Source organism: Kryptolebias marmoratus, linkage group LG8 (assembly GCF_001649575.2).
Source record: "Kryptolebias marmoratus isolate JLee-2015 linkage group LG8, ASM164957v2, whole genome shotgun sequence".
Lineage (NCBI taxonomy): Eukaryota > Metazoa > Chordata > Actinopteri > Cyprinodontiformes > Rivulidae > Kryptolebias > Kryptolebias marmoratus.
Window position 1 is genome coordinate 18,314,636 of NC_051437.1, and position 13,973 is coordinate 18,328,608.

General features: G+C 41.3%; 1 protein-coding gene across 1 annotated transcript; it reads left to right on the forward strand.

Annotated features, from left to right (window-relative positions):
- Positions 1–11,821: 11,821 nt before the first annotated feature.
- On the forward strand, positions 11,822–12,963 carry LOC108244586 (glucagon-2-like). The gene is made up of 4 exons (XM_017430909.3): positions 11,822–11,859; positions 11,948–12,044; positions 12,184–12,336; positions 12,503–12,963. The coding sequence occupies exons 2-4, from the start codon at positions 11,959–11,961 to the stop codon at positions 12,540–12,542; spliced, it is 279 nt and encodes a 92-aa protein (XP_017286398.1). The 5' UTR covers positions 11,822–11,859; positions 11,948–11,958; the 3' UTR covers positions 12,543–12,963.
- Positions 12,964–13,973: the final 1,010 nt, after the last annotated feature.

Genomic DNA, 13,973 nt, shown 5'->3' on the forward strand with positions numbered 1-13,973 from the left:
GGGGGGGGGGGGGGGGGGGGGCAAACAGAGAGAAGGGGCACCACAGATAAAGGTTTCATCTCCCAGAGATTATTGACTTCATTTAGTCCGGTGTATGATCATCAGGTCAGGAAGAATCTCTGCCCCAAGAGGAAGAGTTCAAGTATCTGGGAGTCTTGTTTGTGAGTGACAGTAGGATGGAACGGGAGATGGATCAACGGATCGGCCACAGTAATGTCTGTCGTGGTGATGAAGGAGCTGAGCCGGTCATGATCGTGACTGAAAGAACAGGATCCAGGATAAAAAAGGCTGAAGTGGGCTTGCTTTGTCGGGCAGCTGGGCTCAGTCTTAGAGTTAGATTTCTCTCTTGGACCCGTTCCCTCCATGACCCGACCATGAACAACAGGCAGAAAATGGATGGATAGTCAGCTGAAACAGTTCATATCATAATTACAGCCACCACATCATGCTAAAACTTAAATGTAATAAGACAAGAAAAGTCCAAAGTAAATTAAATAAATTCAGTTATGTGTGAATTAATATTTACATCATGTTAATTGTCACAAATAAAAGGAAGAAAAATCAATGGGTGTTTCCATCAAGATGGTCAGAGCTCAGCTGGAGCCCTGAAGCCGACAGATGACCTTCAGATTCAGAGAAGTTCATGATGCTGCTTTTACAGCCAAACCCCCATCTTCTCTCTGTCTGTAATAACATGGCTTATAGACATTTTAGGCTATTGGACATTTTATGACGGGTACAGCTATGATTGTAGACCAGGCCGATGGCAGCAGGAGCTGTGTGGCTGAACACACAGAACAAGGTGAAGGCTGAACGTGAACCAGCGCACGCTAATGGCTCGAGCGCTCGGGAGAAGAACGAGGGCTGGCAGGCAGGCAGGCAAGATTATGGAGGAAGAGGTGTGAGTGTGGGTTAATCTCAGGTGTTGTGAGCAGCTTTTATTAAAGATGGTCAGCCAGGATGTGATATGGGATAATTGCTTCTGGGGTTGTCACAGATGGTCCTGGTTGATCTGGTAGCTCCAGCCTGCCCAGAGCTCTGTCAAGGACATTTTTACTGCTGTGATGTCTTTATCAGGGCCTCACAATGTCAATCAGCACTGTTCTGATAGAGGTACGACTTTATGTGGACTCTGCTCCTTTTTCTGTTTGATTTATGTTCCTTTGCAGTAACAGCATCACAGTAGCTCAACACAAATACACAATCTACGATAAAATGAGTAATTTAGTGAAACCAGGTGCAAATGTGTTACAAAAAAAACAAAATACTTCATTAATACCTATTTTAATGACCTCTTCATTTCATGTTTTTTTCGTATTAAGTTGGCAAAAAACTTTTAAAATTTAAAAAGTTTTACAACCAGAATTCAGAAAATGTAAAAATTACATGTGTGTATCATTTAAAGTAATCTGATTTTTTTTTAAATCCGTCAAAAATATCAATTGCTTAAGTCATAAAATGTAATACAATTAACTTGAAAGCTAAATTATGTTTAAAGTAAAAGTTTTATGATTTATATCTCTTTTGATTAATTGGATTTTCCTCTGAGATGCCAACAAATTTCAATGAAATTAGGCTTGTTGTAGTTTCAAAAAAATAAAGAACAACACTAAGTGTTCATAGCATCTCAGCTATTATGTTAGACAATCTTTTATGGGTTAAAAAAAGTCATGGTAAAAAGAAAATTATGTGAAAAATGAAAAGCCTTGAGCAAATATACTGTGTAAGGTTTAGCTGGTCTAAAATGTGATAAAAAGCAGTTTAACAAAAATCAAGTTTAAACTAAAAAAATAAATATATTGTAGTTTGTGTTACATGCAACAAATTTAAAACAATTATAGTCCAATGTCAAGCAAGCATTGGAAGGAAGGCCAACATAAAACATATAAATAAAATCTTCTTTTTTTAAAAAGGTTGTGTGAAGCACTTTTGAGCCATCACTATGTAACCTGCAGCAGAGTCTGTCTGAAAAAGAGTGGATTTGTGACACGAAACCAAGCTAACAGATACTCAGAGTGAGGCTGTGAAAAAAGCAAAAACAACTCAAACCCACACAAATTTTATAGCTATTCAAATGAATAATTTGTTAGGATTTTTTACACTGTGTCATTTTAAGTAATTTGCCCGGTTGGGGAAAAAGAACATTGCATAAAAGAAATGCAAACTATAGCCTTGATGCCCTGTGTCTTTACATTTATGAAGATGTTGCTGTTTAAAAGCAATCCGTGCTACAAAAAAGGCATTTTTTTAAGCAAAACCCACTTGCACTAACATAAAACAGAAAAACATTCAGAGAAACAAAGACAAAAAGCAAGAGTGACAGGGCGCAGCAGCAGAATAATAGAGGTCTGCGTTTGTCTCTCATCAGAGCTATTCCAAGCGGCCGCCCTGTCAGAACTCGCCCCAGATGAGGTCTCTCAAGGCGGAGAGTGAGCTGTCATAACAGGACGCCTGGAGCAGTGTTCGATCAGCCGGAGAGCTCGGAGAGGTGTTGGACACACACACACACACAGGACCTGTCGGCATGTGAGCAACCCTGGTTACAGGCAAATACTGCAGTCCTGCTGACAGACAACCGTTCAGGGGCCTTTATCTTTCTTTTTCTATGACTTTTTCCCCTCTCTCTTGTTTTCTCCTCCCTCTTGGAGACGGCTGGGAGTGAGGGAGCACTTCTGACAGCTTACTTAAATATTTATGCTGACAAGGAAAATACAAGAATGTTATCTCCGACAACTGACTCAGCCACTCGCATGAAACATTTGCCTCCTAAAATCCCTCAGCCCCTCAATGTGTGCAGCAGCTTTCATCAGGTTTGAAAAAATACAACTGCGAACTAGCTCTGCAATCGAATGACAGCAAAATGTGCTGCACCACATTCCCTTTTATGTACACTCAGTCAGTTTGTTCCCGTTTTGATTGAATCTGGCCGACTACGTAAAAGAGCTCACATGGACTGGTGTTGTCACAACATGCTGGGGCCCCTGCAAGAGAATAAGGCGGCACAGTGCACAGACGCCACATCTCATGTGAAGCAGATCCTATTAAAGGAGGGTGGACAGCCTCTCCGATCAACAGATCCCATTTTCAAACAGCCCTTTGTTTCCCCACCTCTCTGCAGCTGGCAACAATTAGCTGCCAGGACAGGACACAGCAGTCCAGCTCTCCGGTCACTCCATTATGCTGCAGAGCCGAGTGAACCATCGCTGAATTTGCAAACACCGGAAAAGCTGGCTTTGACCTGGATCTGTGTTATAAGTTCTAAAGTCACATCTCCAAACTTATGCATAACTCATTTTATAACTGCTCATATCCAAAGCTGGCTGATGCGTGTTTATACAAACAAAACTGTTTGGTTTTTTTTGTGCTGTATCATGCTGGCATAACAACCCTGATGAGCCCAAATTACAGCAGAGTTTCCTCTTGTAAAGTCTTGTTGCTCGCACTAATAATAAATCGCAGTCTGACCAATCAATTGAAGACCAGCTTGAACCCCTTAAGTCCTTAAGAATTTGAAGCTGCAAGAAAAAAAAAATCAATTTGCAATTTACATCAGGGTGATGGGTGTTGAAAACACTTAGAAAAGGACAACCTAATGCATAATTACATCAAAGCTGGTCCAGAGCTGTGGTCCAAATATTATCATAGGTCTGGTAATCGGGTATGACATCAGGGAATAGATGCGGGTCTCATCAATGAGCAAGAAGTGTGTGATGACAACCTCTGAGTGGTCTAAATTCTTACCTGGCTGCAACACAATGACATAGATGGAAAAAGGTTAAGGAGCATGTTGAACCACTACAGTTTCTCAGATGACGTTTTTTTTGTTCACACTATTGAACTCACATGTGATGACATCAGATCTTTGGTGGTCCTGAGAGAGGGCTGAACTTTGAGGACTTTATTTCCAATGCGGACCACGAAGAGGACTGGAGAAATTATTTCCATCCTCTGTTGAGCTGCATAATAAGAAAAGTTTTGACAAGTTCATGCGAGGCCCACAGTGCAACGGCAGAGTAAGAGCTAAAAGTCATAATGAAAACCAGCAGGAGAAAGAGGGGAACGAACAGTCGTGGTTTCAACTCTGTTTTGTTTTCTAGCGGACACAGAAAGGGAAGGCAGAAAAAGGAGCAGGCTTGAAGGGTTAAATGTTGGCAAAAAAAAAATAAAAGAAGAAAAAAAGCAGGGAGGGGACAAAAGACCCATTGTGAGGGACAGAAGTGTCCCTGGAAAGGAGGGGAGCAAAAAGAAAGACACCACTGGTTGGTCCCCCGGACCCATTGTAAGCAAAGGGGAGTGCAGCCACGCATGACAGATGTCCCGGGCTATTGTTGCCCAGGCAGTCTCTTCTGCGCCTCCTGCTCCGGCTCTGGAATTCCATGAGACGGCCTCCGCCTGTGAGAGGTGGTCAACACGCCTCGTCTCTCGCCGCACAGCCATCTTAGTGGCGTGCTGGCGGGGTGTGCAGCACGGCTCTCACAGTGGCGACGGGGCAACACTTCTCATGAGGGTGTCTTAGCAGGACACCAGAAGTTACATTTATTAAACGCTGCTGTTCCCAACAGCCTTTCGTAGCAGCGATTGACTCACAGCAACATGCTTGTGTTGAAACAAATACAACACAAGAACATAACATGACATCCACTGATTTTTAAATCAAGAGCATTCAGTTGTATTTGTTGTATTTATCAGACAACAAAGGTGTTTCATTGCAGCCTGGAGGCCGTTGAAGGGAAAGGAATGTGTTTAGTGAAGCGCAGGTGAGAGCTTTTAGCAACAAAAAAGAGTCAAGGTAAGCTGTTTTTACAAAGCAGTGATGTGTTGCACTCCCTATTCAATAGCCCACCATGTGGCAGACCTACAGAGGCGGCTTGTCGGGCTGTCAGTCACAGCAGCAGAGTGCCAGTGGGACGTGAGCCCAACAATGGCCCTGTCTGGTTAATGGGTGAGAGAAATAGCAGACAATCCTTCATTTCTGTGTCTTACTACAGCACTGTCTCCTTCTCTGTCCTATTCTTCTCTCAGCCTCAACCACAATCTGCCAACAATCGTTCACTCAGACTCCAATCAGTTACCCCACCCCCGCCCGCCTGTTAACGTTCAATTCAAACACACACCCAACCACACACACACACACACACACACAATGTTGCATTCCAATGCATAAGCATGAGAGAGGGAGAGAGAGAGATCTCCGAACAGGGTGGAAAATCTGTTTGGAAGCAATGAATGTTTACCAGGTGGATCAATGGCCGGCTGTTAAATCATTTAGTGAATTATAAAAGGGCTGCTGTTGTAACAGTCAGGAGTTTTCTGACTAAACCCTCCATAGGTATACAAAGCTACCAACTATCCCATCAGTGTCACACACTTCCAGGCCATTATGAACAGCTACAATGCAGCGTAAGAAGCAAAAGAACTGAAAAACACAGGTTTGAATTAACTACACACAGTCTGAACCAGGAAACAGCAATGAAACAATGATTTGAAACTTTCAAAAATATATGTAATATATATATTTTTCATGAGCAATGAAAAGAAACGATGTGCAGTAAAAATCCTTTGCAGCGTAATGCAACAACATTCCCTACTGTTGCCTGGTACTGAACATTTATTTACTTCATAATCAGACAAAGGACTCAAGGACCGACAGCTGGAATGAATTTATTTGATCACAATCACGACATTACACGTCTCAGACAGTCAGGCAATCTGGATCTCGCTGAGTGAGAAGCAGTAATCATACTTGTAGTTCTTAGTTATCTCCACCACACAAGATAGCACTGAACAGGCTTTATCTTCACATATAAGCATGTTTTCATAGACATTCTGACCTCCAGCAGCTTCTCTGGATCATTGTGACAAAAAAACACTATGAATCGTGACGCTTCAGGCATATTTACAGTTTTTGACCTGAAAGCAAAGAGCAGGAGGAGGTGTTACTCATGTATGTGGTGCACTAATAAAATATGATGCATGATTACACCACGGTGTTACTCCAAAACCTAAATTTACTTGCAGAATAAAACACGACCAGAACTGGTTGACTGTTTTGATAATGTGTTTCAGTCCTTTTTTATATGGTGACAGATCATTTCTGAGTGCACTTTAAGTTAAAGATATATGGGAACAAGCTCAGCTAGATTTAGAGAAAGAAATAAAAGGAGGTAGCAGAGGTAAAATCACACTAATGCAGCTTTAACCTTAGGTTTTCAGGTTTTCCTTTGAGCTTTGGCATGTGTCATTTCATATGAACATGTTTCTGATGGTATCTAAAATAATGAAAGCATCTCTTTTAGTCACTGCCCTTTCTGTCAGTAACTTTATCCTTAGAGAGTTAAACACACAGTATTCTTCTTCAGTAGTTCATGTTGGATGGCTGAATGCCATCCTTTGGATTATTACCTGTCCCATCACTGCTAAAACCTACATTTGTATCAGTCCTGAAACTCCATTCTGTTTTATCTTTTTTTATCATTTGTTCATCTCCATTTCTCACTGTTATTTGGCTCCAGCATTACTGAAACCTTGAGCAGGTTAGACTTTCGTTTGCATGATTAATGTCGTCAGAGAAGAAACATTAGTGTCGTGTATGTCCCTCAACACTCTCTCGTTAAGAGGTGTGTTTTGTGTTGTGCCTGAAAACTCAGATTCCAAAACACAAGAAAAAGCATCCACCCACAAAAATTATGTATTTTTTTTCCTAACTAGCCTCCGTCACCTAGTGGTCTGACCTTCAGTCCAGTGGTGTGGAAAAACATAACATATGGCCCAGTCTGCCCAATCACTGGATGAGCCCAGACTGGGTCAGCAGACCTCTGAATCAAGTCAAATTAATGCATGTAAACATTTAGCCCCCTGCACACTGTGCTGTGATCCCCTGCATGGGCTTAGGTGACCTCAGTCAACATCAATCAGATAGGATACAATGAGAAGAGGCACACATGGGAAAAACCGGGGGTCAACCGCACTTTTTAATAACCAGACATGGATGGCATTGTAGAAACGGATCAGGCCTGTTCTTCTGACCGCGGGTAAGCTGGGCACCCCTGCCCCTCTAAACCACAAGCAGCAATTATGAGAAACCCTCAATGCATGAGCTTTAGAGATGAGTGGATAATCTACTTGGGCAGATTTAAGACTAATCTGCCATTTCTGCTCTCCGGACGAAATCACAGGGGAGACATATTATGCACTGATATCATGATTTTGAAAGACGGACAGAATGAGAACAATCCACAGGATAGCCATGGGACAACTTGCAATGATTTGGAACCGATAACATCAATGAGCTGAAATACATTTTGGGGTTTAACTTAGATTGTCTAAATGAGTTTCGAGCAAAGCGTAGTGCCGATTGACAACCCGTAATTTCTTTCTTAAGGCCTAACTCCATTGTCCCATAACATGCATCAACTAAACAGACAGAAAATGAGCTGTTTTGACAGCTGCAGCAGCATTGCCCTACTTCTCTGCCTTCAGAGATAAGGACTATGAGCAGAATCGAAAATGCAGGAGCCAGTCACGCCCTAACTGCTGTAACACTCTGCAGTTATGTTGTCATCATCAAGTTTCTGTCTGTCACTGCAGCGGAGTGGCAAACCCACAGAGCTAATGACAGTAAACAAACACTAACTCCAAGGCTTCTGCTTGGCATGGCTTCAGGAGGAGCAGCGGGGGCCTAAAAGGGCTGAGTCCACATGAGTATAAACACATGCGTACATTCACACACACGTGGAAAACACTCAGTCAGAACCTCTCGCTCTGACAACGCAGCTCCCTCGTTTTATTACCACTCTTCTCTGCCAGACACTTACAATCCCATTAGCTTTTACAGATTAGCTCCGGCCCATGCCAGAGCCTCCTTAAACAGGCACAAACACATCGATTCAGTATCTGAACTAGCAAGGACGGAAGGCGCCAGCAGCTTCATTTTCACAGCTACTCATTCATTAAAGAAAGGTAGCCATGCAGAAGTTTAAAAAACACACGTCTGAAAAAATTATAGCATCAAATGTTATCATTTTATCACATATTCTTACAGACCAAATTTACTTTAATCTCTGGTTTGATAAGAAAAATTATGAAAACTTAAATAATGTTTTAAAGACTCAAATCATCAAAACCGACTTATTAAAAATTTTTTAAATTCACTGCAAGCCTTTTAAACCTGAAATGACTCTGAAACAATCATCGCTCTTTACCTCAGAGAAATAGCATGAGGTTATGAAAGGGTATGAGCCAATCACTGGGACCACAGTTGTCCAAAAGCATTCTCCAAAATAGAAAGGGGACTTCCTCAGCTGCTGCACAACCACCAACACTGACTTCTGCTCCAACCTCGCCTCATACGCTCCCAGCGGAGAAAAGGCCGACATTCATACTGTAAAGTATTTAAGATCCTCCTTTTAAGGCAGGGAGAGCTTATTTTCTTGTCTAACTTCTCATGATTTGGGATATGATACAATGCCTTGTGGGTAAAGAGAACAGCAAGTATTAGAGACATGTAAACAGGAAAAAAAAATATAGTAACCACAGAACCACATTTTGCACATTAAATTAAATTATCCACTCATAACTTGGGGTCCCAGCTTAAGCTGCAGAGGTTTGCCTTTTGCTGGCTTCCTTTTTGTTTTTCCATTCTCCCCGCCCCCACCGCCAGCTCTGTCTCCTGCACGGACCGTGGTCAAGCATCCATGCCCCGAGTGCGCTTGCTGGAGCACAAGGCCCTGCAAGAATGGAGCCTATTCAACAGCCTGCCTCCAGATGCTCCCCAGAACAGTCCTCCAGGCTACAGCGGGGAGCAGGAGAGGGGATAGAGAACAGGAAAAGGGAGATAGGAATCTGATAGCCTGTCATTAGGAACCTAAATAAAGCAAAGACAAAAGTCTCAGGCTGAACCACTGCCCCTCGGTCATGATGTGTATAGGTGATAGCCTTTTTTTTTTTTTTAGTTTTGTGTCCTGTGGAGTTTTAAAGACCTGTTCTGCTCACCATTGGAGGTGTTTGTTATTAGATGACTTGTCTAATGCGTAGCATCCTCTGTGATTCACACACTGAGTGAACCAGACTCATCTGAGCACTTTCTTTACTTTTTCTTTCATTCTTGCAACTTATAAGCTGTAAAACAAGCCGCATCACAAAATGATGCAGCAAAATCTGTCAGGAAATTATTCCCCTTTCATTCCAGAGTTTTAAACTCAAGTCATTTTAAGATGTTTTTACCGTCAGAGGTACATTATTCGTAACCTGATGCAATTTTGTGAGGTATTGAGCGATTTGTCAGTGATTGAAGTGTTGAAGCTACGACCACACCAGGTTTTAGCTCAATATCTGTAAAATCTACTGAGTTTTAGCCATTTTTGTGTTGGCAAAAGTCCACTGGTTCATGATGCTACAGACAAACAAACACACACAGACAAAAACATTATCACCTTTGCCTTCAGAGGGTGATAAATACACAGAATATTGGTCAAAATGTAAAATGAAACCACAGTTTCTCCTCTGAAACTCCTCCCCTACCCACCAAGCTTTCATATGTGAGGTAATACATGAATGTAATATTAATATATCAATCAGCAGCAAGTTACCAAGCAGCAGCTGACAGAGAACATGACAGGCTCTGACCCTCTTTATGTACAATGTCTGAACTGAGCCTCCTGCCTTCTCTGAGCGATAATAAATATCAAACAGACTCACACATTTAAACCCTCAGGGGTAATAAATTTTATATCTGTGCACCGTCCCAACATCCTACCAGAAACGCAAAAGAAACGCTAAGCTGTTGAAATCCGAAAGTGAAAGGTGTATCTGAGGTTTGGAAAGTTGTTCAAATGCACTGAGAACATGAAATGTGATCTTAATTTTACTGAGAGAAGGCAGGAGACCTGATGCTGTCGTAAAGCCTGACACCTGCTGGCCACGATCAGGAGGTGCACTTTCATTAAAAATGAAAGCAAAAAGGTGACTGAGGGCAATCTTTAATGCACTAAACCTGCCCTAAGCATCTCCTGCTGTCCTAATTTGCCAAAAAAAAAAAAATCTAATTCAACTAAAATAAAGGGGATTTTTTGGGGGGTGGAAAAAATACACTCATTAAATCAAAATAAGTAAATAATCATAATTATTTGACTGACTGGGTCAGTTTAGTCTTTTTATTTGTCACTTCGGCTGAACATTATAAAATGCATTTTATTCTCAACCATGCAGGCTGTCAGTGACACTGCAGAGGGCTCAAACTGGAATAAATGAAAAACAGAGACACATTTTAAATTATAGCGCAGGTAAATAAGCTTTCCGTTTGCATAAATGTGTGAGTAAAGGCTGGTGCTAAACCTTAATGTCTGCAGAGACGGAGGCTGGATTCATCTGTCCGATCCTCTCAGAACAACCATCTGAGGGAGCACACACTGAGATCAGGTTCTTCAACACTGAAAAAGAGTAAGCAAGTAAAAATCTACAAGGCACATCTCACAAGACGAAGCTCTGAGTCAGTAAGGTTTATTTATTTAATAATATGAGTGGTTCATACATAAAAAGACATAGAAACTATAGTTAGACCATGTTTCGTATTAATGATAATCATTAAAACTCTAATAATCCTTAGATGTACATCTACAACTGATTTATTTTTGTGGTCAACCTGATTAAAGATGGCTGTCAGAGCCAATACACATTAAAAAAAAATTAAAAATGGATATAACAGTCAGTGTTGTAAATATTGGTCTAAATTTAGGCGTGGTTGTATCATACACTGATCCCCAACACTTATAATGAGAGCCGACAGAATGGGCAACATCTAAGTTTAAGATTTTACCTTCAACTATTTGGAGTTAACTCTGTCTGTCTGTTAGCAAAATATGTCATGAATCACTAAACTGATTTTAATTAAATGTTCAGGAAATAATTATCGGCTGTACCTCTACAACTGATTAACTTTTGGAGTCACCTCCAAATTAAGATGGCAGCCACAGCCAGTTGACATTAGCCAACATTAGTTTTACAGATATTAGGCTAAATGTTGGTGTAGTTGTAGATGAGCAGATCACAACACATGCTCCGAGTGGCATTCATTAAACAAGATCTTTGCCTAAAACTTCAGCATCTGCTGTCGGTGTCAATCCTGTTCGTCTGTTAGCAAAATAGCTCATGAATTACCGGACAGATTTTAATGAAATCTTCAGAAACTAATCACTGGATGTACGTCTACAACTGATTAACCTCTGGAGTCAATGCAACTCAAGATGGCCACCACAGCTCGTTGACATTAGCGAACACAAAAATGTCTCTAACTTTGCTCATATTGCAGATATTGAGCTCAAATTTGATGTGGTAGTACCTGAGAGTCAGCGAGAACACGAGCATGAGATTTCATATGACGCCATTTGTCATTGTTTAACTAAATTGGGTTGAAAGGCGGTGGGTGACAGGCCTTTCATTGTTTTATTTCTTCGAGAAATGTTCCCTCCACGCCACAAAGGCAGACGGTTTCTGAACTGTGGCTGAACACGGTTAATGTCAGACAATAAAGGAGTGAGTAATACAGTTTAGGAGTCATGTTCTCGACGTCAAACGCCTTAACGACATTTCTTCACACCTGCTGCCGTCTGACCTTTGACCTCTGCAGAGTGCAAATGCCACTCTCCTTCAGGTCCAAACCACTGTAATGAGAGCGAGACGGCCCTCGGCTGTGGAGTCTGACCCGCGTGTCTCACAGTCCCACCTGGTGTCTTTATAAAGAGACGCTGTCAACCAGTTGGTGCAGCTCAGTTCACTCCAAGCTCATCTTCAGGGTGTAGCTTTCGGGTGGGAGAGGGACGGGACAATCACGGACGCCACTTCGCTGGAGACAAGTTCATACAGGTGAGTTTGATTATTCAGAGGTAAAAGTGTAACTTGCTCTGTTTAAATCTGTGGAATAAAACATGTGTCTTCCTGGTGTTTTGATCAGGTCGTCTGAGGATGAAGCTGCTCATCTGGTGTTTGCTGCTCCTCGTTCTCTGTTCGGGCACCGAGGAGACGGCTGTGGGGAAAACTGAACCGTCCAGGTATTTCCTCAGCTTCTCCTTAAACTCTGCGTTTGTCCAAAGCAACCTGATTCTAAATGTTTTAGCCGCTAGTGCGAGGGAGACAAATGCACTGACATTGACTGCAGTGGGTTTTTTTTTTCCAACTTCAATTTTTCAGGTGGTGGTCACATCAGTGGGCAAAGGGACAACACGTCATCCGAAACCTGAAAAGACATTCAGACGGCACGTTCACCAACGACTTCTCCAACCATCTGGATAAGATCAAGGCCAAGGATTTTATTGAGTGGCTGGCCAGCATGAAGCGAGAAAAGTGAGTCGGAAAAAGGTGACGATGTAAAGGTTACAGCTTGATCTGATCTGAAATTCAACCTGATTTCTAGATTTCTTTATTTCTAAGTATTGTGTTCAGACAAAAACCAAAATGGTTCTCTGGTTGTGTTGGTATTTATTTATTTCACATCCTGTGTGTTTTATAGATGTCCAGATGAGTTCCTCCAGACTGTAGCAGAAGTATGAGACCCCCACCACCCCACCCCACACACATGTGTGTGTGACGCTGTTTTGTGTCATCCGTCATCGTTTCAATTTGCCTCCTTTTTTTGTTTTGTTTTTTTAAGCGCTGTTGTATCTCTGTTGTTCCTAAATGTCACGACTAACCTCCTTCAAGGTTCATCTACACTTTACTTTTTGTAAAACTTAAAATATACATTTATTTGTACCAAGAGTTTGGCTTTTTTTTCTTGCCCTACAAATAAAACGAAATGTTTGAAATAAACGGGTTTTTGTGAGTGTTTTATACTAAAAAAATGATTTGATATTGTGTCTTTTAGAAGTGTTTCTAATGCATGTAGAGATTTGACAAAAACATTTTAGCTGCAGTAATTTCTGTTGCTTTCAGGGATATAAGGGTACGTACATCGTTCTTGGAAAAGTATGATGTTACTTAAGGACAAAGAAAATTACTAGCATAAGAGCTACTGAAGTAATAGTAAAAAAAAATAATTTAGAAGAGTTTGTTTTATTTGACAGGAGTCTTTTCAGAATACAGAAGTGGGACAACACTAACTGGTCTTAGCCCTCGTAAAAATGGCTTTAACTCTGAATTTTACAGATATTTAGCTAAATTTTGATGAGGTAATACAAATTCATCATGTGGGATCATGTGAAATATTGCAATAATGGATGAAATCGGGCATAAAGTTATTTTAAAAGGTTTGACCAAAAAGGCTCTAACTAGTCCAAAATTCTGTCAAGAAAGGCAACGGGCGATATGCATTCCTTCAAGGACTTTTCTGTTGTTTATCCTGTTGTAATTTAAAGCTTTAAGTGATTCTGTTTGTTAACAAACATGCAGCATTTAGACTAAAGATCAGGTGTCATACACAGTTTTGACCACACGAGGGCGCTCCTGCTGAATAAATCAGGCTGAGCAAGAACTGATTGGGGAAATCTCTCCTTTTAGGAGGAAATGCAGGATTTTTTTTATTTTTATTTTGGTTTCCGTTTTTGAAGAAATGCAATTTGTTTCCTTTCTACAGCGTGCACTCTGCCACACAAAATGCACTGTTGCACGATGAGGGTTATGCAATCTGTAATGTTAATATTCAGTGAAGGAGGGGGTGATGGATTTCATGTCGGTGGAGATAAACTGTGGGCTGTAACTCATGATTGTGTAGGTTTTTATGCTGCCTGCATCCATATGTTGGGGGGGGTGGCGCATGCGCAGATGCTGCCTCCTTTCTCACTGCAAATAATAACTAGAGAAGTTGCATTTCCTGCGAAAATGCAGTGTGAATGCTTTTTTTGCTGAATGATTTTGCTGAAAGCGGCTGAAGATATGCTGAACAGCTGAAGTTTAATGAAAACGCAAAAAGGGAAACAGAAGCTAATTTGAAGAAGATTTGCATAAGATAGAAGAACAAAAGCTGAAAGAAGCAGAAATTAGTT

What these genes read in the sequence shown, in the direction of transcription:
- LOC108244586 (XM_017430909.3), top strand. Translation starts at nt 11,959, where the DNA reads ATGAAGCTGCTCATCTGGTGTTTGCTGCTCCTCGTTCTCTGTTCGGGC. An exon ending in GGGAAAACTGAACCGTCCAG is followed by an intron (nt 12,045 to 12,183) that starts GTATTTCCTCAG and finishes TCAATTTTTCAG; the next exon opens with GTGGTGGTCACATCAGTGGG. An exon ending in GCCAGCATGAAGCGAGAAAA is followed by an intron (nt 12,337 to 12,502) that starts GTGAGTCGGAAA and finishes TGTGTTTTATAG; the next exon opens with ATGTCCAGATGAGTTCCTCC.